We start from the raw sequence: 21562 nt of genomic DNA, 5'->3' as shown, positions 1-21562 counted from the left end.
ATAATTCATGTGTCCGATTCCATATATGATTGTGTTATTAAAACGGTTTATTTGCTAAATGTGAATTTATATGTTAATTTATATATTAATTTATATGCCCCACAGGTAATTTTTTATTATTATGTATAAAATAAAATTGTTTGTCCCTATCCATAAGGTCAAAGATTACAATATGTTATCAAAATGTTTACTTTCTTTTATCAGGGGTGATGGAGGATTCCCATTTCAATTCCTCATATTTCTGGTCTCCTGTGCAGGGACAGGTAAGCACACAGATAGATCTACGTTTCAGCTGTCTAAGTTTGAATATTGATTGTTGCATTTTATGCCAGGCCTATAATAGCATTAATATATGATTATATATAATTAATGTATTTGCATGCTTTATATTGTATTTTACAATTTACATTGTATGCAGTACCTTTCAGAAATGTGTGTTCAGTAAGTCTATTTAAAGAAATTTTATTTAGCAAGGAAACATTAAATTGATCAGATTCAGAGGTGATAGTAAAGACTTTTAAATTATGAAAAATGCTGTTCTATTTCAAATGAATGCCACAAAAAATATTAAGAAGCACAACTGTTTTTCAACATTGATAATAAATGAGAAATGTTTCGTAAGCACCAAGAGCAGCATATTAGAATGATTTCTGAAGGATGTTGAAAATTGGAGTAATGGCTGCTAATTCAGCTTTGCCATCACAGAAATAGATTTGATTTTAAAGTATATTAAAATAGAAAACAGTTATTTTAACTTGTAATAATATTTCACAATATTACCATTTATACTTTTTTTAATCAACTAATTGCAGCCTTGTTGAGCATAAGTCTTCTTTAAATACAAAAAACATGAAAAAAATGTAACTCATTTTAATAATAATACTCTTTTATTTGATCTTTCTTGTCTCACCCATTTTGTCTGTTTGGTTTTAGATTGAGAATGCTGTATTTCTCAATAAGGTAAAGGAGCAGCTTGGTCAGGACAAAAGCCCCACCTACTCGCATGGCCCCGCCCACTATCCCACCACAGCGGTGGTGGCGGTTTCTGGGGGTGCCATGGATACAGCGGCAGCAAGGACACTAAAACAAGAGCATGCACAACCGTCCCAGTCCTCACACAGTATCACAGTGGTGCCGGTACCGCCTACGGGCATCATGACGGCAGGTACCGTATGTGTGTGTTTATGATAAACTGCTACAGGTTCTTCTCTTCTTAGTACACTATTTCCACATTTCTTCACTTTGATAAGTCTTCCATCACTCCATCACTCTTTCTAGCGGGTTTGGTCACTCTGGTGTCTCCAGTATCATCTGCTCAGTCTCTTATTCCTGGACACCCATCCACCACCATGATAACAGTCCAGACGGGTAATGCACTTTATTTGACATAAACATAGACATGCACATGGTATGATTTTTGGTGCAATATGATTCAACGCTAATTTTGGGAATATCTTATATTGTATCAGTTTATTGGTTTATTGAGTGTTTGATATGCCTTAAATGGTTACAGATACTTTTTATTGTCTCATTAGTTTTGTTTCACATAATTAATTAAAGTATTTTACTCTTGCATGACTCCACCAGACAAGAGAAATGACTCCTTGCCCTGCTCGCCGGTCATCATTCCATTACCATCGAAACGGGGCAGAAAGAAGAAAGCCACACTCCCATTGGTTGGCTCGCCTACTGGGACAGATCCCATGATTTTGGGTCTTTCAGGACAGGTATAATGACCATGCATACATTGAAATCATTTTGAATTACATTGTCTGAACTTAGAAAAAAGTGATAAGCCTAGATACACAATTGGTCAAAATTTTGGGGATGGTAAGATTTAAAATAAAAATGTTTATTGAAAACAAAATACAGTAAAAACAGTACAATTGTTAAATATATACACAGTGCACAGCATAAATGAGTACACCCCCTCTGAAACTTCTGAAAGTCAACAATTACTCAATTACTTAAAAGACATGTTAGGGTTCTTTAGAGATATAATGTTCCAGCAAGTCTGCTTAATCAATTACCAAAGAAGCATGCCAAAATTATTCAGAATTATCAAGATGATAAAATGTTGTGTAGCAAAAATGAGTACACCCTCCTAAAAGTTACTAAATAAAACAAAATAAAAATTTTCTGGTGTAAGTTTAAGGCAGTGTTTGATCAACAGGTAAGTATGTTGAACCAAAACATTTAAAGAGAAGTAATTTCTTGACAATTAAAAGTGTTATATAGCCCACTGAATCATTCTTAATGCTGACAACAATGGAAGCACTTAGGAGAGAACTGTCGGGAGATTTATTTCTTAGCACAAAAGAGGACAGTGGTACAAGAGGATTACCAAATCATTGTTTTAAGTTGAAAATATAGCAAAAGTAACACAGAAATTCAAAAACAATGGACTTGTGACAAGGCCCCTGAAATAATCAGGCCTTCATATTAAGCTTTCATTTAGTGATGAGGGATTTTTTTTTGCTAGACAATGAGCAGGAGAAATACCAAACGAGTGTCTCAGAGCCAGCAAAAGCTATGAAAAGAGTGACTGTTTATCTCACAGAGTAAGATGCAGCCTGCAGAAATGACATGCATGGTTGTTGTTCTCACTGGAACTACCTACTGTAGCCAAAGCACAATAAAGTCAGTTAGCCATTTCCAAAGCCAAAACAATTTTTTTTTTGACTGATTTTCCTTTTCTCTGTAGCATCATTCTGCCAACCCTACAGTCTGTCCCCAGAAGAAGGGCATGCTGGGAAAGAAGGCAGTAAAACATACAGGTATGGCTTTTCAAAGGGACATCGGCTCAGCATGAACTCAGTGTGTGTTTCTTGCAATCTATTAGAAGAGGCAAAGACAGAGACAGGGATTCCTAAGCCACTTCATTTTCATACTGCAGAAATGCATGGCCCTCCTGGCAGACGCACGCTCTCGCCAGCTTGAAGGCTTCGCAACGAGTTTGTCTGCTGTGCTTCAGTAGAAGTGTGTGTTATTCTGCTCAGCAGCATGTGCAACCTCAGCTACACACAGACACACACTTCTGTCACCCACCTGCACTCGCGTTTCTGGCCTCTCGCTCTCGTTTTTCTTTTCTAGAGCCAGGGTCTACGATTTCCTTCTGGATCGTTCTCCACTGACCTCCTCGTCTCTCACCCTCCCGCTTGTGTTGTGTCTCTTTCTTGCCTGTTTGTCGTGTCTCATGTTTCTCCTTTCACTATTGATGGACAGGCTTATAACTCTCCTTTTCTCTTTGCCCCGTTTTCATCTGCACTTCGTCTTCTCCCATGTTTTCCTCCTCTCTCATCCCTCTGTCCACCCTTTGGTGTGTGTGTGTGTTTTTCTGTCTGTAGGTGCCGGATGTGTGGTTTGACGTTCTGCAGTAAGTCAGACATGCAGCTGCACTCCAAGTCGCACACGGAGGTGAAAGCTCACCAGTGTCCGCACTGCTCCAAATCCTTCGCTAACACCAGCTACCTGGCCCAGCACATCCGCATCCACAGCGGTGCCAAGCCCTACACCTGCTCCTACTGCCAGAAGGCTTTCAGACAGCTCAGTCACTTACAGCAGCACACACGGTATTCAGCACCGCACCTCAAGCGTGTGTGTGTTTGTGTGTGGGTGTCTGTGGCAAAGCAGGCGGGTGGTGGAGAGTGTGTGTGATGGACCTTAGTTTAGGGAGAGGACTGCGGGAGCGCGTGTGTGTGTTCGCCAACTTCCTCACGATATTATACACATTGCAAAACATATGATATCGTAATTCAAACTGCATTAAACACGTTAAAGAGTGAATCAGTGTGTTGGGTCAGAGAGCGTTTGTCATATATGACTAAAAAACAATTAAATGTTGATATTACAGTTCTAAAATTAAGGCATAATTAATGCCGTCAAATAGTTTTGCATTATGTATAAAGACTTTAAAGGGTTAGTTCACCCAAAAAAAAAATTTCTGTCATTTATTACTCACCCTCATGTCGTTCCACATCCGTAAGACCTTCATTCATCTTCGGAACACAAATATTTTTGATGAAATCCAAGAGGTATATGACTCGTCCAGAGACAGCAATATAATCAACATTTTCAAGGTCCAGAAAGTTACTAAATACATAGTTAAAACAGTCGACGTGACTGCAGTGGTTCAACCTTAATTTTATAAAGCGACGAGAATACTTTTTGTGCGCAAAACCAACAAAAATAAGGACTTTATTCAGCAATCTCTTCCATACTCTTACACAGTCGACGGAGTAAGCACAGCGAAGGCTTCCGTGTTTACGTCCGAATGCCGGCTCAGTATTGGCCAAAGTTGCATGCGTGTGATGTTGACGCAGTAGCCGGCGAACAATGAGCCGGCGTTCTGACGTAAAATCTGGAAGCGCTGGACGTAAACAACATATGAGAAGAAACACAGAAAAAACACAGAAGAGAAGGTATTGTTGAATAAAGTCATTATTTTCGTATTGTTTTTGCACACAAATAGTATTCTTGTCGCTTCATAAAATTAAAGGTGCCCTAGAATCAAAAATTTAATTTACCTTGGCATAGTTGAATAACAAGAGTTCAGTACATGGAAATGACATACATTGAGTTTCAAACTCCATTGTTTCCTCCTCCTTATATAAATCTTATTTGTTTAAAAGACCTCCGAAGAACAGGCGAATCTCAACATAACACCAACTGTTACGTAACAGTCGGGATCATTGATATGTATGACCCAAATATTTGCATATATGCCAGCTCATGTTCAAGGCATTAGACAAGGGCAGGACGTCTGGATCTGTGCACAGCAGAATCATCAGACTAGGTAAGCAAGCAAGGACAACAGCGAAAAATGGCAGATGGAGCAATAATAACTGACATGATCCATGATTACATGATATTTTTAGTGATATTTGTGAATTGTCTTTCTAAATGTTTCGATAGCATGTTGCTAATGTACTGTTAAATGTGGTTAAAGTTACCATCGTTTCTTATGGTATTCATCACTATTTTCATTTTTAAACACTTGCAGTCTGTATAATTCATAAACACAACTTCATTCTTTATAAATCTCTCCAACAGTGTGTAATGTTATCTTTAGCCACGGAGCATAGCCTCAAATTCATTCAGAATCAAATGTAAACAACCAAATAAATACTATACTCACATGATCCGAAGTATGCATGACGAACATCTTGTAAAGATCCATTTGAGGGTTATATTAGCTGTGTGAACTTTGTTTATGCACTGTATTATAGTCGATGGCTCGGGGGGGCAGGGAGTGCACGATTTAAAGGGGCCGCGCACTGAATCGGTGCATAGTTAATGATGCCCCAAAATAGGCAGTTAAAAAATTAATTACAAGCTGAAACTTCACAGACAAATTCAGGGGACATCATAGACTTATATTACATCTTGTAAAAACTGGTTCTAGGGCACCTTTAAGGTTTAACTACTGCAGTCGTGTCAACGGTTTTAAGGATGTCTTTAGTACCTTTCTGGACCTTGAAATTTATATACATTTTATAAATTTTGAACACAAAAAAGTTACAGACTGCAGCTTTAAAAGTTATTTTGAGTATTTTCTGAAATATAAAGCCTAATGCAGATTTTTATCTATAAAGACTTATTTATACTGTCATATTATAATGACCACACATTTTCTGAATTAAGTACATTTTTTTGTTTTATTATTGTGCTAAAGCAAACCCTGGAGGTTCCTCAACCCTGATCTAATCTGATTCTGCATTAGTTGAACTGTAGAAAATTATAAATGCATGAAAGTATAAACACAAAAATTTATTGGTACTAGGTCCATTGTAATGTGTCTCAATAGTGTGAGTGTGGTGAAGAATTTTTTTTTTAGGGCTGTCAAAGTTAACATGTTAACTACATATGTTTAACACAAAAATGTTTTTCTGCAGCATTTTTTTCATAAAGGCTAATGCTAGTTTCAGGAGATATATATAATTTTAGTTTATTAAATAAATAAACCTTATAGTTTATTTATTTATTTGAAAGTGGTAGCTCTTTTCAACCTGCCTACTTTAGAAATAACTGACAAAACCTGGGCGGTTAAATTGCTTCTTGTGAACTCCACATTCTGCTTTCCGTTGTGCTCATTTAACAGTTTTTGAACGCAGACACGTGTCCTGGGTGTTCACCCTCTGAGACATTCCACAGTCACGTTGGAAAGGTGGACAACAGGGTCTCATCCTCTTTTGCTTGTTGCTATAGCAACATTCTCTGGCGATGGTTTGCTTGTATGCAAGTTTATATCTAATGGACTGTTTAAATATATACCACAGTTTTTATAATGGTGAAGTCAGCTATAGCATGATGTCACCACGTGGGTGGATTGCACATTAAATCTGTCTCACTGATGTACTGGAGGAAAAATTCTTAGAAGAGTCTAAAGATTGTCAGGAAAAGTTCTTCAAAAGTTTCATCTCAAGAAAATGAAAGAAATGTCATTTTATATATTTTTTTATATTTTCCTTTCTCTATTTGTATAATTTATTTCTCCTCTGGCACACTTTTTATTACCGCAGACTACTTAAACTTTTACACCACACTGTGGAGTCTTGCACACACTGACTGAAGGATTGAACTGAAATTGAAGCTGTCAGTGAAAGCCTAGTTCTCTTTGACTCTGCATTATGGTCCCATAACTGTGTAGAAGTTTTATGAGGTTCTGCCTCGCTCTGAAATAGAGGTCACATAAAGGTTTCGTCCACTCCTGATCGCACCTGGACATGGGATTGAGCTCTGTGGCCCACAGAGTTCCTGTGAGGATTTAGTGCAAATGTTTTTTTTGAGAAATGGATCTGCCCTTTCTGTGACCTCATTCAAACACCTACCACACCACATCCAAATGTGTCTTCGAAATACACTGCGCGCTTTTGACAATCGTTGACAGTAGGGACCACCTGAGAAAGGTCAGCAGAGTGAGTGTAGAAATGAAGAATATTGTTATGTCAAATATTTGTGTATGTCTATAAATTATTGAATGAGCCCATGGGTAAGCATGGTTGTCTTTCCTTCGTTACAGAAACCACACAGAATCCAAACCCCATAAGTGTCCTCATTGCTCGAAATCGTTTGCCAACTCAAGCTACCTTGCTCAGCATATACGAATCCACACAGGAGTTAAACCTTACACCTGTACCTACTGCCAGAAGACCTTCAGACAGCTTAGTCACTTACAGCAACACCACAGGTGCAGTAATGGATGTAATGTAATTTTGTTTTGTTTTTGTTTTTTTCATTTGTGTTTATGGCTTTTTCTACACCTCATCCTTAACCACACATACTCAGTTTGTATTTCCGTTCATTTCTTACTTCTTGACAAATTTTGTGCCTGTTCAGAATCCACACAGGAGACAGGCCATACAAATGTTCACACTTGGGTTGTGAGAAGTCTTTCACTCAGCTCTCTAATCTGCAGGTGAGGAAAGTACTCTGTTTCTCTGTTTAAATCTATAAAGTAGAGATGCACGATTAATTGCTAAAAGATTGCAATCTTGATTCAGAGTCAGGCGATCTTATTCCTAAATGTGATGATAATGATTCTACTGTCTATTAAACCTTTGACAAGTACGTTTACATTCAAATCTGTGTAGGTGTTCTCATGTATAGGTATAGGTGTGCTTGACCACACTGTGTCATTATTTTTGTGTTGCAATAATTAAAATGTTTACAGAAGTACTGGGATATAAGTTTATAGTTTGGATATAAACACTGATGTCTATGAGCGCAATCAAAAAATGAGTAAATCACCCTTTGAAAGCAACTTGACGCTTCCGTTAATTATTGTATCGATTACATTGTTACGCCAGTAGGTGGCGACAAGTGATTGTTAAAAATTTGTCTTTAATAAATTTTTGAAGAGATTTGTTCAAAAACGCCGATTCATCCAGTAATGAAACAAGTCTTTATGAGTGAGTCATTGAATCAATCATTCAAACCGTTTTTTTTTTTTTTTTAATAATTCATTTAAATAAATAATTTTTTTTCAAATAGACTGCATCAATTAATTAAAAAGTAAATTACTTATTTTGTTTAGTTGTCTATTCAGAACCATGGGAGAATTATGATCTCCATTTCAAACAAAAAATCGTGATTCTCAGTTTGTCTAGATTTGTACAGAGCCCCTATAGGGACATAGTGAAGGAAAACATATGGGATGGGAGGAAATATTATTTGTCAATGCTTTTGCGTTTGCTTGAAAATGTTTTGCGTTTCAGAATTGAATTTGGAATGGCTTTAAATTTTACCTAAGGTAAAAGGATGCAAAGAAATTATTATTAAAATTAATTGTAATTTAAGAAATCATGTAATTGTAACTGTAAATGAACTAGAAAAACAGTTTATCAGCAAAAATTTTGAATTTTAGCTTTCAATTTTAGTTTTGAAAAATGTTTAAAAATCCTTTAAGTTTGCCCTTAAAACTTCTGTCCACGATTTTTGGCCCTCTAGCGGTTAATAAACAGAACTGCACGTGTCTTGCGGAGGAGCATTCTAGCCGGAGCTACTTTTCTTTGTATATGTCTATAGCGAGTCACGCAGTTACTGTGATACTCTGCGGCGAGTCCTACCAGTCCGGTCTGAAATAGTCCGAATATAAACACTTATTATAAGTGTACCATAATAATTCATGATAAGACAAAAACACGGTTTGGAAAATGGATTCATGTTGTATATTATCATTCTATAATTTTTGTAAATTTTTAACACAAAAAAAGTTGCGGACTGCAGCTTTAAGGATTCAGATAGAGACAGATATACACTACCATTTTTTTAATTAAATAATACTTTCATTTAGCCAATACATTAAATTGATAAAAAGACACAGTAAAGAGATTTATAATGTTACAATAGATTTCTATTTCAAATAAATGCTGTTCCTTTGAATTTTCTGTTCATCAAAGAATCCTGAAAAAATAATCAGTAATAAGAATGTCATAAGAAATGTTTCCTGAGCACCAAATCGGCACAAGATTAGAATGATTTCTGAAGGATCATGTGACACATAATATTAGTTTTTATTGCCTTTTTTATCAAGTAAATGCAGCCTTGATGAGGATAAGGGACATCTTTCAAAGATATTTAAAAATCTTTCTGACCCCAAACTTTGGTACAGTAGTGTCTATATAGATATAGATAAGTAGATATATGGATCTTTCTATCGTTCCTATTCAAATTCCTGTTTTGCTTCCAGTAGGATGTGGCCAATTCAGTTTAAACTCACAATCAAATTGAAAGAGAGCCGATTCTTCAATTTTAAGTTTTGTTATTTTTAGTGCACATATTTTTAGTGAATAATTGCTTACATTTCAGTCTGTTGCTCACACTAAGCTTGTGTACAGCTCCAGAACACTTGAATTAATCACTTAAGTCATATGGGTTGTTTTATGATGCTTATGGTGCTCTGTGGAGCTTGACAACCCCTGCTCCCCATTTAATTTCATTATTGGGATGAGAGCAAATCGGCTTTTGACAGATTTGAAAAAAAAAAAAAATACTAGGATGAGTAAATGACAGAATTTTCATTTTTTAGTCATTTCAATGTTTCTTTAAATCTTTTACAGTCTCATCGGCGTCAACACAACAAGGACAAACCGTATAAGTGTCACCACTGTAACCGTGGTTATGTAGATGCAGCCAGCCTGGAGGTTCATCTGTCCACTCACACGGTCAAGCACGCCAAGCTGTACTCCTGCGGTTTATGCAACCGCACATATACCTCGGTACAAACATTAACAACCAGTCTCGCAGCATTCCCAGTTCCTTTTCTCAAAATGATCCTAATATATATCCCTCTCTGCCTGTAGGAGACGTATCTGATGAAACACATGCGTAAACATGCCCCAGATATGCTGCCGTCTCCACCCGGATCAACCCAACAAAGTCACAGCCCAGGTCGTGTTGGAGGAGGCGGCTCGGAAGGAGACATACAGAGCCGAGCCGAGAGGGCCGACATTTTCGGCGGGCCAGCCGGTGTGCCGTGCGTATTCGACCTGAACCAGTACAAACCAGTAACTTCTGCAGATGTGCAGTATAAAACTGTCAGTGTGTCTGACATCACGCCTCACAAAGACCTCTGCATCACCGTGGAGGCTTCTGCCATACAGGTGGAACACCTGAACTCATGAGGAGTCCCATGGAGCGAGGAATGAAACTTTGGAGGTTAGAAAAAAACTGTTGCTATTAACGAGATCTACACGTCTGTGGATACTGAAAGAATTTTCTTACTCAATACCTTCTTATTTGTATGAAGGAGCAAGTGGACTTAAATGGACAAAATTGAAGAAGAAAGACTTTTGTCTTTTTTTTTTTTCTTTCCATTTTTTTAAACATTTATTGCTGTAATCCTGATCTTCCTCACAGAAGCTTCCTTGAAGACTGTAGCTGTTTCAGTGGGTACCCAGCTCATATCTCAAGTCTTTCCTTAAAATATCTGGTTTATTACATTTGTATGATTGTCTGCGTCTAGTTGTTGGTACGATCATTGCACTGTCAACATTAATATTGTTACTGTCAACAAGAATGGAAATATTGTCTCTTGCACAGTATGTATGGGAATTGTTGGTCTTTTTTCGTTTTAAAAGGGAAATTTGTTTGCAGTACGTTAAGCAGAAAATCACGTATATATGATTATCAAATGTATTGTGTGTGAATGAGTAAAGGACAACAGTAAATAGGACAAAAAGAATTTGTGTCAACTAATGTCAATGGCAAATATCTAGAGATGGTGTTTTTCTTAAAAAAAAAAAAAAAAATCCTGTTTAGTCCAGTTCCATCTGCAGATGACATGTAATATTCTATTATTACTATGTTACTACTATTATTCTATCAAAATAACTAATAACATGCACCCCAAATGTCAACCTCTAGACATTAACGAAATCAGATTAGTGTGCATTAACCCTTTAAAACAAGAAATTAAAAAAAAAATGCTTCTGATGTGCCTCCTTGTGATTGTCTTATAGCATGGGTATGCAACCTTTACAAACTCTGTCAGCCTGGGTTAAAGGGATAGTTCACCCAAAAATGAAAATTCTGTGATCATTTGCTCACCCTCAAGTTGTTCCAAACCTGAATGAATTTCTTTCTTCTGCTGAACACAAAAGAAGATATTTGGAAAAATGTTGGTAAGCAAACAGTTAATGGACCCCATTGACTTCCATAGTAATTTTATGTAATTAGTTATGGAAGTCAATGGAGTCCATCAACTGTTTGGTTACCCATATTCTTCAAAATATCTTCTTATGTGTTCAGCGGAAGAAAGAAATTCATTCGGGTTTGGAACAACTTGAGGGTGAATAAATGATCACAGAATTTTCATTTTTGGGTGAACTATCCCTTTTAGTAATTTTCATTTACAACATTAAATATGATTACTGCCTTTTATAATATTTAGGTCATTAATGTAATTGTTCACATTTAGAAATAAGTTCTGTGGGTTTTTTATACCTCTGTCCATAGACCCTCTCCAGAACCTTCAAGAATCAAGTTTACATAATTAAGATACTTCTTTTGTGGTTTGTAGATTTTAAACTTTTTAATCTAAATTCCCTCAGACCGTAAATGATGTAATGCATAAACAGTAGCATTGCTTAGAATATGGAAGACAGAAGGAATTATTTGTGGTTAACTTTATGCACATTAGTCTTTCAGCAACATACCGTCAAGTTATTTATAGTTATTGATATTTATAAAACTGATTTATAGTTATTTATACAATTAACTTATTTTGATATATTTAGTCGTCCTGACGCCCAACATTCTTTCGAACAACAGTTTCATTTCTATGACAGATTGCACCAACTGTCAAAAATATGGGGGGTCAAAATAACTTATTGCTTTATCGTTTTACTTTTGTAAACAGTAGTCGCATAAAGTGAACAAATGCAGTAAAAGACCAGAGAATAACTGTATTGTACAGAGACCATATGTATTTGTGACGCCTAGTGTTGAATCTTTGAAGTTCATATTGGTAGCGGCCGTCCACCCCGAGAGTGGGCGGTGTCACAGAAAAGTCCATGCGAGTAGCGGAGAAACTTCACGAATGTAAATACAGAGCTAACAACGGAGGTTACGTTCTCGCGTGTTCTTTCCCTTTTCTCCTTTGACTCATGCGAACATGCCACGCAAAAAGCCTTTCAGTAATAAACAGAAAAAGAAGCAGCTCCAGGTGAAACGCGAGAAAAAGAGAGGTGGGTAACTAGCTTAGCTGAGTTAGCGCGCGACAAGCTGAACGCACTCGCAGACGTTCTACATCAGCCACGTGACTCATTGTTTTATGATTTATATTTCAGTGTGCAGAAATGTGAACATGTTTTCACATATTAGAACATTAATTGAGCTACTACGCTGCTGTAACTACTTTGTTTGCTAAGTTTCTGTGGATGTATGTAACCAAACTTGACAGGCAGTAAACTGCGCGTGCTGTCATTTTTATTTGGGTTGCATGGACGCTGAATTTCACGTCCAGCAACATTATGAATGTATCATGATGAGCTTGATATGCTGTCTGCAGTAAACAACTCCTGATTCCTGACAGGTCGAACGTCACAGTAATTTATCTTTACAGACCAAATTTAAATTCTGCCTTGTCAACAGTGAAATGATGCTGAAAGGGGGTGATTATGCCACGCATTTTTGAACAGCTCGTGTTTTGCTGTAGTTGGCGCTTGTGTTATGCGGTATATAAGTGCGCAGACTCAGCGTGAAGTTACGTAACACAACAACAAAGCGATCAATACACACTAAAGCAGGCTGAATTAACTGCTGTCCGCCTGCAGTTCTGCAAGTATTCGCGTCTAGAGTACTGTAAAACTACCTAAAATAGTTGCAGAAGAGATAGTGAAATAGCATTAAAGGGATAATTATTTATGCCATCACTGTAAAGTTCCACACTATTGTCATAACAATTGTAATGACAACATTATTTGTTATGGGGGAGACATGGTTATTGGAAGTACACCATGTTTTTCACAGAAAAGAGCATATAATTAATAAAAAACTATGTGATTTACAAGAAAATTGCTACGAAATTTAACATACAGTTAAAGAAACGGCAAGTAACAGTAAATTAAACATGAATTTTTTAAGGACTTAAAAAACCTTATTTATATTATATATTACTTTGCTTTTAGTTCTAGACAGTTATGTTCAAGACAGACAGAAACAAAAGTTTCTGTATGTGTGTATGCAGGAGAAACAGGTTCAAGTCACAGTAGCCGAAATGCCAGTGTGGAGAGAGGACCTGGCAGAGACAGACAGTCCGATACATCAGACAGCGAGACGACAGACATCAGGAGGATCAACCAGCAGCCTGGCACCAGAGACGGCAGATATGACCCCAACAGGTGAGTCGGGACAGGTGAAACAGTCAGTCCAGTCTCGTCTTATTAATTCAACACGAGATGTTTTAGCAAGGGCATGTGTCGTCCTGTTTGTTAATCTGATAATGGCTTGTTTTGCAGATTCCGTCTACACTTTGAGAGGGAAAGCAAGGAGGAGGTGGATAAGAGGAAGAAAATAGCGATGGAGAAAATCCTGAAGCCGGTGGCAGAAAAGGAATTAGAGATGGATATAAACCAGATCTACCCTGAAGAGAAAGGTAATTATGTTTCTGAGTAAACAGTGGTTCTCAACTGAGACACATTTCACAAAATGAGCCAAAGTTTTGCTGGAGCATCTATATATACAGTACAGTCCAAAAGTTTGGAACCACTAAGATTTTTAATGTTTTTAAAAGAAGTTTCGTCTGCTCACCAAGGCTACATTTATTTAATTAAAAATACAGTAAAAAACAGTAATATTGTGAAATATTATTACAATTTAAAATAACTGTGTACTATTTAAATATATTTGACAAAGTAATTTATTCCTGTGATGCAAAGCTGAATTTTCAGCATCATTACTCCAGTCTTCAGTGTCACATGATCCTTCAGAAATCATTCTAATATGCTGATTTGCTGCTCAAGAAACATTTATGATTATTTTCAATGTTGAAAACAGTGGTGTACTTTTTTTTTTCAGGATTCCTTGATGAATAGAAAGTTCAAAAGAACAGCATTTATCTGAAATACAAAGCTTCTGTAGCATTATACACTACCGTTCAAAAGTTTGGGGTCAGTAAGAATTTTTATTTTTATTTTTTTGAAAAGAAATTAAAGAAATGAATACTTTTATTCAGCAAGGATGCATTAAATCAATCAAAAGTGGCAGTAAAGACATTTATAATGTTACAAAAGATTAGATTTCAGATAAACACTGTTCTTTTGAACTTTCTATTCATCAAATAATCCTGAAAAAAAATATTGTACACATTTTGTACAATTGTACACATTAAATGTTTCTTGAGCAGCAGATCAGCATATTAGAATGATTTCTGAAGGATCATGTGACACTGAAGACTGGAGTAATGATGCTGAAAATTCAGCTTTGCCATCACAGGAATAAATTACTTTGTGAAATATATTCAAATAGAAAACAGTTATTTTAAATTGTAATAATATTTCACAATATTACTGTTTTTTACTGTATTTTTAATTAAATAAATGTAGCCTTGGTGAGCAGATGAAACTTCTTTTAAAAACATTAAAAATCTTAGTGGTTCCAAACTTTTGGACTGTACTGTATATATATATAGACTTTGCTGTAAATAAAGTCCACTTTATGTTTTCATTTCACTTTCATTTTGTCTAATCACAGGCCTAAATTTCCCACGGCGGCCCTCATGGCATTATGGCATGCAGCGGGAGGAGTTGCTGCGGAAAGAGGAGAAGTCATTTCTGGAGTATCTGAGCACTCTTCAGTCCAAGAACCCACCTGGTACCCTCAGCCACTTTGAGCACAACCTCGAGGTGAGGCATGTTCTGTTAGAAAACACAGAACTGAAGTACTCGGAGAAATAATTTTTATCAGCAACAAGAATTTGATTGTTGCTGAGTCAATAGCTGTAATGAAATAGTTTTTTTTATTGCACTTGAGCATCTGTTTAGCCAGACAGTGCTGGAGGCAAACACTGTTAAGTGTTCAGATTCACTTGTTTATGAGCTGTTGCCCTTCACAAGCCTTGTGACGCATAAAACTGTTGTGAAAAAGGAACAACGCTTATCCTAAATGCTAATTTAAATGTATAAGACTAATTTTAAGCATATTAAACTTAATATAAAAAAGGCTTTTATGATTCCTGTTTGTCTTTAATAGCCTACAGACAACAGAAGCACCACAATATTGTGCAGATCATTTTTAGACAAACAACCTTAGTTTCTAAGAATTTATAAACTTGCAGCTAAATGTTGCAAGCACTTAGCTGAGCAGTTACTCAGCAAATATTGGATCACAGTGAATTCATTGTTTTAACAGTTTTCAGATAGTTTTGGATTCATGTAGTAACCTTTTACTACATGAATCCAAAACTATAAATGCCTGAGCCAAAAACCTCTCAAAGTCATTATTTTAACTAAAGTGGGCCAAAGAATTACAAACAGGTTGGCTAATCTAAAAGAATGTGAATAACAGATTAAGGGTTCATTACTGATGTTCAGACAGCATGAATAGTGGTCTTTCAAATAACAGCTATTACAAATTGGTTAATTTTTTTGTTTGTTTGTTTTCTTTACTACTGACTGACTCTCTTTCAGACATGGAGGCAGCTGTGGAGAGTAATTGAGATGTCTGATGTCATTCTGCTCATAGTGGATATCAGACACCCAGTAAGTGTGCGACTGTAATGCCTGTTGAAACTTTTAGCAGTTTTCAAAAGGTCATCAAAATTGCATAGATGTAACACTAAATGTGAGAAGTCTCAAATTATGCAAACTGAAGTAATAAAGTCCCCACTAGGTGGGGCCAGAGATTGTATTACATTTAGTGTCAGAAAACAGCACTTTTGTGTTGCTTTATACTTTTTGAGCAAATGAAGGATGGAGTGGAAGCTATAATTTATAGTATCCATAGTTGAGTAATCATTGCCATTATTACTCTGTCTGTAGGTGCTGCAGTTTTCTCCTGCTCTGTATCACTACATCACCGGTGAGTTAAAGAAGTACATCATCCTGGTGCTCAATAAAGTGGACTTGTGCCCCGCCCCACTGGTGTTGGCATGGAAACACTATCTGACTAAACAGTTCCCCCACCTGCACTGTGTCGGCTTCACCTCGCACCCAGGACAACCCTACAGCACCCGTGAGAGAGTCCTTCCACTATCAGTGCTTTATCTATAATGTGACTGAGCAAAAGAGATGAGATTTAAAAATGTTTTCTTCCTCTGTACTTACTGCAGTTCTACAGAAGAAGAGGGTGAGGAAGAAAGCAGGATGGAATCAGGTAGGAGGACCATTCCAAATCATGAAAGCGTGTCAGGAGATCACAGCAGGAAGAGGTAAGACAGGTTCCTCCCAGACAACTAAAGGAGCACTGGAACATAGATGATGATGATGATGATGATGATGATGATGATGATGATATTGTTGTTTTCAGTGGATTTGAATAGTTGGGAGAAGAAGATCCAGAGGGATGCTGTTGCCGTGGGAACAGAGGGGGATCAGGCTGATGATGGATCAGAATCTGTGCTGATGGAGCATCATAGTGACGTTGCCATGGAAATGAACAGCCCCACGCAAGAACTTTATAAAGATGGAGTACTAACCTTGGGCTGCATAGGTAAAGGCCTGTTTCTCCTAGATTAAAGTCACCATGAAATCAAAATTGACAGTTTTTTTGATGGAACATTTCAGTTTTTATTAAAAATTATTTATCTGTGCATATCATTATTTAAAAAAAAAAAAATGAATGTGCCCTCCCCCACACAAGGACATCTTTTGATGACACTGGACAATAATCCCTCCCTTCCAGCATCCTGTCACTCACATGAGATTGCAGTAATTAACAAATGACAACAATTCAGTGAGCTAATCATGGACAGTTAAGTCCCGCCCTACCTTTTTCTCATTCAAGAAGCCGTTTCAGTTGGAGATACACCAAAATAGGGATAAACAGGACAATCGCAATTCATAATAATCATAATCATAATCATAATCACACAGCTCCAGGGGTTTAATAAAGGCCTTCTGAAGTGAAGATATGCATTTGTGTAAGAAAAATATCCATATTTAAAACTTTACAAACTAAAACAACTAGCCTCCTGGAGATGGCCGTACGCACATAGACTTAAGCCAAAAGAGTAACCCTTGGCGCGATGTAGGAGTATCGTAAGCTTTGACGTCTCTCGCGGTTCAAACAAATAGGGCTGTGCAACAAACTCAAGCTCCTCTTCTCTTCTATCGAAATCCTCCAACATTTCTCTTTAAAAATTCTAATTCGTGACCGGTGTTTTGTTTTGCTCTCTCCTGTGTGCTTCCGCATTCGTCAATACCTCATGCGTCGGGTCAGAGGTCACTTTTTCGCCGTAAATCGATGAGTAATGGCTGTCTGTCGGAAGCTAGTTATTTTAAAGTTTTAAATATGGATATTTTTCTTACACAAAAGCATTGCTTCGCTTCAGAAGGCCTTTATTAACCCCCTGGAGCCATGTGGTTATCGATTATGATGGATAGATGCACTTTTTTGGGTTTCAAAACCTCTATTTACTGCCATTATGTAGCTTGGAAGAGCCAGGATATTATTTAATATAACTGATATGTACTTGTCTGATAAGTCATATACACCTATGGTTGCTTGAGGGTGAGTATCAAATTGCAATTTGGTGTTCTAGATCAATATCAGTTACTTATTTTTTATATGAAGTGTCAATTAAAATTCATTCATTCATTTAAGATTTACATTGAGTCTTTCTGCACTTTCTCCAGGTTTTCCTAATGTTGGCAAATCTTCAGTGCTGAACAGTCTGGTTGGCAGGAAGGTCGTGAGCGTGTCTCGAACTCCAGGTCACACTAAATATTTCCAAACATACTACCTCACTCCCACTGTGAAACTGTGTGATTGTCCTGGGCTGGTCTTCCCTTCCCAAGTGGACAAACAACTACAGGTAAAAACAGCATCATACTGTTTAATTTATGAAAGTGAAATCATCCCGGCCTTGTTTTTGTTCATGTATGTGTGTGTGTTTTATTCATCTTCTCAAACAGATCCTGGCTGGTATATATCCAGTGTCCCAGCTACAGGAGCCTTACAGTTCAGTAGGATACCTGTGTGAACGGACCAACTTCCGGTCTATATTAAAGTTGAAACATCCCAACCACAGTCCAGCAACCCCATGTGACCCCGAAACAGAGGACTGGACAGCATGGGACGTGTGTGAAGGTGTGTACTCTTCTAATGTGGCGTCATTCATTTCGTATTTAACATTTGATTGGAGGGAGGAACTGGTTGTCTTTTTTTTTTTTTTTCATTTTTTCCAGCCTGGGCTGAAAAGAGAGGGTACAAGACTGCTAAAGCGGCCCGTAATGATGTTTATCGAGCAGCCAACAGTCTACTGCGATTAGCCATCGACGGACGCTTGTGTCTGTGTCTGCGGCCACCTGGATACTCTCAGAGTAAAGGTCAGAGGTCAAACCACTACAGATTTGTTTATGTCATCTGCCACTTGAGTACCAGATTTGACATGTAATCTCCATCTCTTCAGATGAATGGGAATCACACCCTGACCTGACTGAGATCATCGCTCTACAAGGAAGAAAGGACGAAGAGGAAGAATGCGTAGAAGACGACGATGCCGAATCCAGCTCAGAGCTGGAGGAGGATAACGATCGGGACGCAGATGATGATGAGGACGCTTATGGGGATGATGAAGATGATACCGTGAAGGCTGACAAGAAGGGCCTCACTCTCAACATGTTCAGTGTGCTAGGAGAGAACGAGTGTGAGTGAGGGACGTGATCGCTCTCCTTCTCATTCCATGTTCACACATTCCGGTTTCTCTATTTATCACTGATTTCTTTATGACCATCTCATTTCAATCTGCAATGTGTCAATCAAGGACTGTATGAAGTTTTGAACATTTATTTCTCATTTGACACTCATCGCACACTCATACAGCCCATCGTATAGACAGTATAAAGCTGGTTTTTGTGTTCTATTTCAACCTCTCCGTGCCTCTGTACCTTCTCTGCTTTTCATTTATTATCATCAGAAAAGTATCAAAATACTATGAAAACTTTTGTACCTCCTGCATGCAGCCTTTTCCCTTTCTGAGAAGGCAGAGGGAATGTCTGTATAACCAGTGATTGTACAATCAATGTTACTAAAACAAGCATTGATGAATACAATCACTGATTTATTGTCAATCTCACAGCAGTGATGCCAAAGGTTAGGTGAGGTCAAATGTCACGCTTTGACCTCAAACTGTGAGTTTCCCCCATGCGAATGTATTTTAACCTCTGTCTCAGTACCGCAAACCTCGGCATGTAGGGTAGAACCATGTCATGTATGAGGATAAGAAATAGAGGCAAAGGCTGTTGACTTCAGAAGATTATTCTGATAAAAAGAAGTTATGGACACTCTAAGCACTTTTAAAGCAAGAGGCAGCAACCAGCAGTCTTTTACTGTTGAATACTTTAATTTCTAGGCAGATACACGTTTATTATGCGGGTAATGATGTTAGGGTGTCATTTAGGGTTGCAGTGGAGAGTGACTTCATGGCACAAAATGTTCTAGACTATGCAAAGTTTAAAGAGGGATCAGAAAAACTTAATACAAGCGTTCCAGTTATAAAAGTGAGACTATAACACACATTCTACATGCACACTGACACAAGCCACTTGGAGATTTTGGGATCAGTTTATTTTGGACTAAAAAGTGCATTTGGTGGAGAGTGGGTTGGTTTTGAAGAACTATAGTTAGTGTACTTTTGCTATAGGACTCAGGTAATGGTGATGATGTGGTGTTAGTCCATCATCACAGATGTGCGGAGTTACCGATACAAGTGTGCTGGTTTCCTGTTTTTCAGCCTCCAGTCCTGCATGCCCTTGTTTAGGGATTTCATGTGGGTGTGTCTTTGTTTGTGTGGGTGTGATAGTGTGTGGATCATTCTTTCTTAATTGAAATGTTATTCTTTCTTTATTGAAATGTTATTGTACTGACAGAAACAGCCCTCTGCAATAAAACCATTCCCCTGACTCTTTGCTATCATTATGTTTGCACAAGAGGACACAGCTACTTAAGTCTTTACACACAGTGCGCAGAACACAATGACAATTTAGTGTAATTGAAAGTATAATGTAGGCGAACATAAATTTAAGGTAAAAATATTTATGTGAAACGTATACTTTAAATTGTGTGGATATTAGAATGATCGATTAACATCTTATAAACTTTTCACAAAAGATTGTGGGTTATTTGGCTTTTCATAACCTGCTTTTTTCCTCAGACTAGTGGAAAGAAGACATCCAAAATACACAGTGTTTATTTTATTGTACTTTATCTATTTACGCCAGTAGATTTCAGTTACAATAGATATCTTTAAAGGCCATTTTTCCAATTTTTTTCTCATGCACAGAGCCTGAAATCTCCACCTTATTAGCACTTCCATATATCAAAATAGTTTTATTCCTATCTATATCCTGACGGTTTTTATATAGGACTTTGTTTATATACAGGTGCTAGTCATATAATTAGAATATCGTGAAAAAGTTAGTTTTTTTATTGTAAATTATTTTTAAAAATGAAACTTTCATTTATACTAGATTCCCTACATGTAAAGTAAAACATTTCAAAAGTTTCTTTTTAAATACATACAGCTAATGAAAGTCCAAAATCCAGTATCTCAAAATATTAGAATATTTATATTTGAGTTTCATTAAATGACCATCCCTACACTATAAATTCTGGGTATCTCTTGTTCTTTGAAACCACACTAATGGGGAAGACTGCTGACTTGGCAATGGTCCAGGAGACAATCATTGACACCCTCCACAAAGAGAGTAAGTCACAGATGGTCGTTACTGAATGTGGTGGCTGTTTACAGAGTGATGTATCAAAGCATATTAAATGCAAAGTTGACTAGAAGGAAGAAATTGGGTAGGCAAAGGTGCACAAGCAACAGGGATGACCACAAGCTTGAGAATACTGTCAAGTAAAGCCGATTCAAACACTTGGGAGAGCTTCACAATGAGTCAAATAAAGCCGGAGTCAGCGCATCAAGAGTCACCACACTCAGACATCTTCAGGAAAAGGACTACCAAACCACTTCTGAAACAGAAACAACGTCAGAAGCATCTTACCTGGGCTAAGGAGAAAAAGAACTGGACCGTGAACAGTGGTCGAAAGTCCTCTTTTCAGATAAAAGTAAATTTTGCATTTCATGTTGAAATCATGGTCCCAGAGTCTGAAGGAAGACTGGAGAGGACAGAATCCAAGCTGCTTGAAGTCTAGTGGGAAGTTTCTGAAGTCAGTAATGATTTGGGGGGCCGTGACATCTGCTGGTGTTGGTCCATTGTGTTTTATCAAGTGCAAAGTCAATGCAGCCATCTTCCAGGAGATTTTGGAGCACTTTATGCTTCCATCTGCTGACAAGCTTTATGGAGATGCTGATTTCCTTTTCCAGCAGGACTTTAGCACCTGCCCACAGTGCAAAAACCACTTCCAAGTGGTTTGCTGACCATGATATTACTGTGTT

General features: G+C 37.4%; 2 protein-coding genes across 2 annotated transcripts; both read left to right on the top strand.

Annotated features, from left to right (window-relative positions):
• The first annotated feature begins 204 nt into the window (after nucleotides 1-204).
• On the top strand, nucleotides 205-10935 carry znf384b (zinc finger protein 384 b). The gene is given in 11 exon segments (XM_048151983.1): nucleotides 205-263; nucleotides 934-1165; nucleotides 1279-1368; nucleotides 1588-1727; nucleotides 2705-2717; nucleotides 2720-2777; nucleotides 3348-3572; nucleotides 7022-7189; nucleotides 7339-7417; nucleotides 9561-9719; nucleotides 9804-10935. Coding segments are annotated over 11 exon segments (1539 nt in total). The 5' UTR covers nucleotides 205-209; the 3' UTR covers nucleotides 10125-10935.
• A 1039-nt stretch (nucleotides 10936-11974) lies between these two features.
• Nucleotides 11975-20063, top strand: gnl1 (guanine nucleotide binding protein-like 1). The gene is made up of 12 exons (XM_048151971.1): nucleotides 11975-12188; nucleotides 13190-13343; nucleotides 13461-13597; nucleotides 14695-14846; nucleotides 15630-15701; nucleotides 15981-16173; nucleotides 16271-16369; nucleotides 16468-16650; nucleotides 17796-17974; nucleotides 18075-18249; nucleotides 18348-18488; nucleotides 18572-20063. Exons 1-12 carry the CDS (start codon nucleotides 12116-12118, stop codon nucleotides 18814-18816), a joined length of 1803 nt encoding a protein of 600 aa, XP_048007928.1. The 5' UTR covers nucleotides 11975-12115; the 3' UTR covers nucleotides 18817-20063.
• Nucleotides 20064-21562: the final 1499 nt, after the last annotated feature.

Source organism: Megalobrama amblycephala, linkage group LG13 (assembly GCF_018812025.1).
Source record: "Megalobrama amblycephala isolate DHTTF-2021 linkage group LG13, ASM1881202v1, whole genome shotgun sequence".
Lineage (NCBI taxonomy): Eukaryota > Metazoa > Chordata > Actinopteri > Cypriniformes > Xenocyprididae > Megalobrama > Megalobrama amblycephala.
This window is presented reverse-complemented; position numbering and strand designations above follow the sequence as displayed.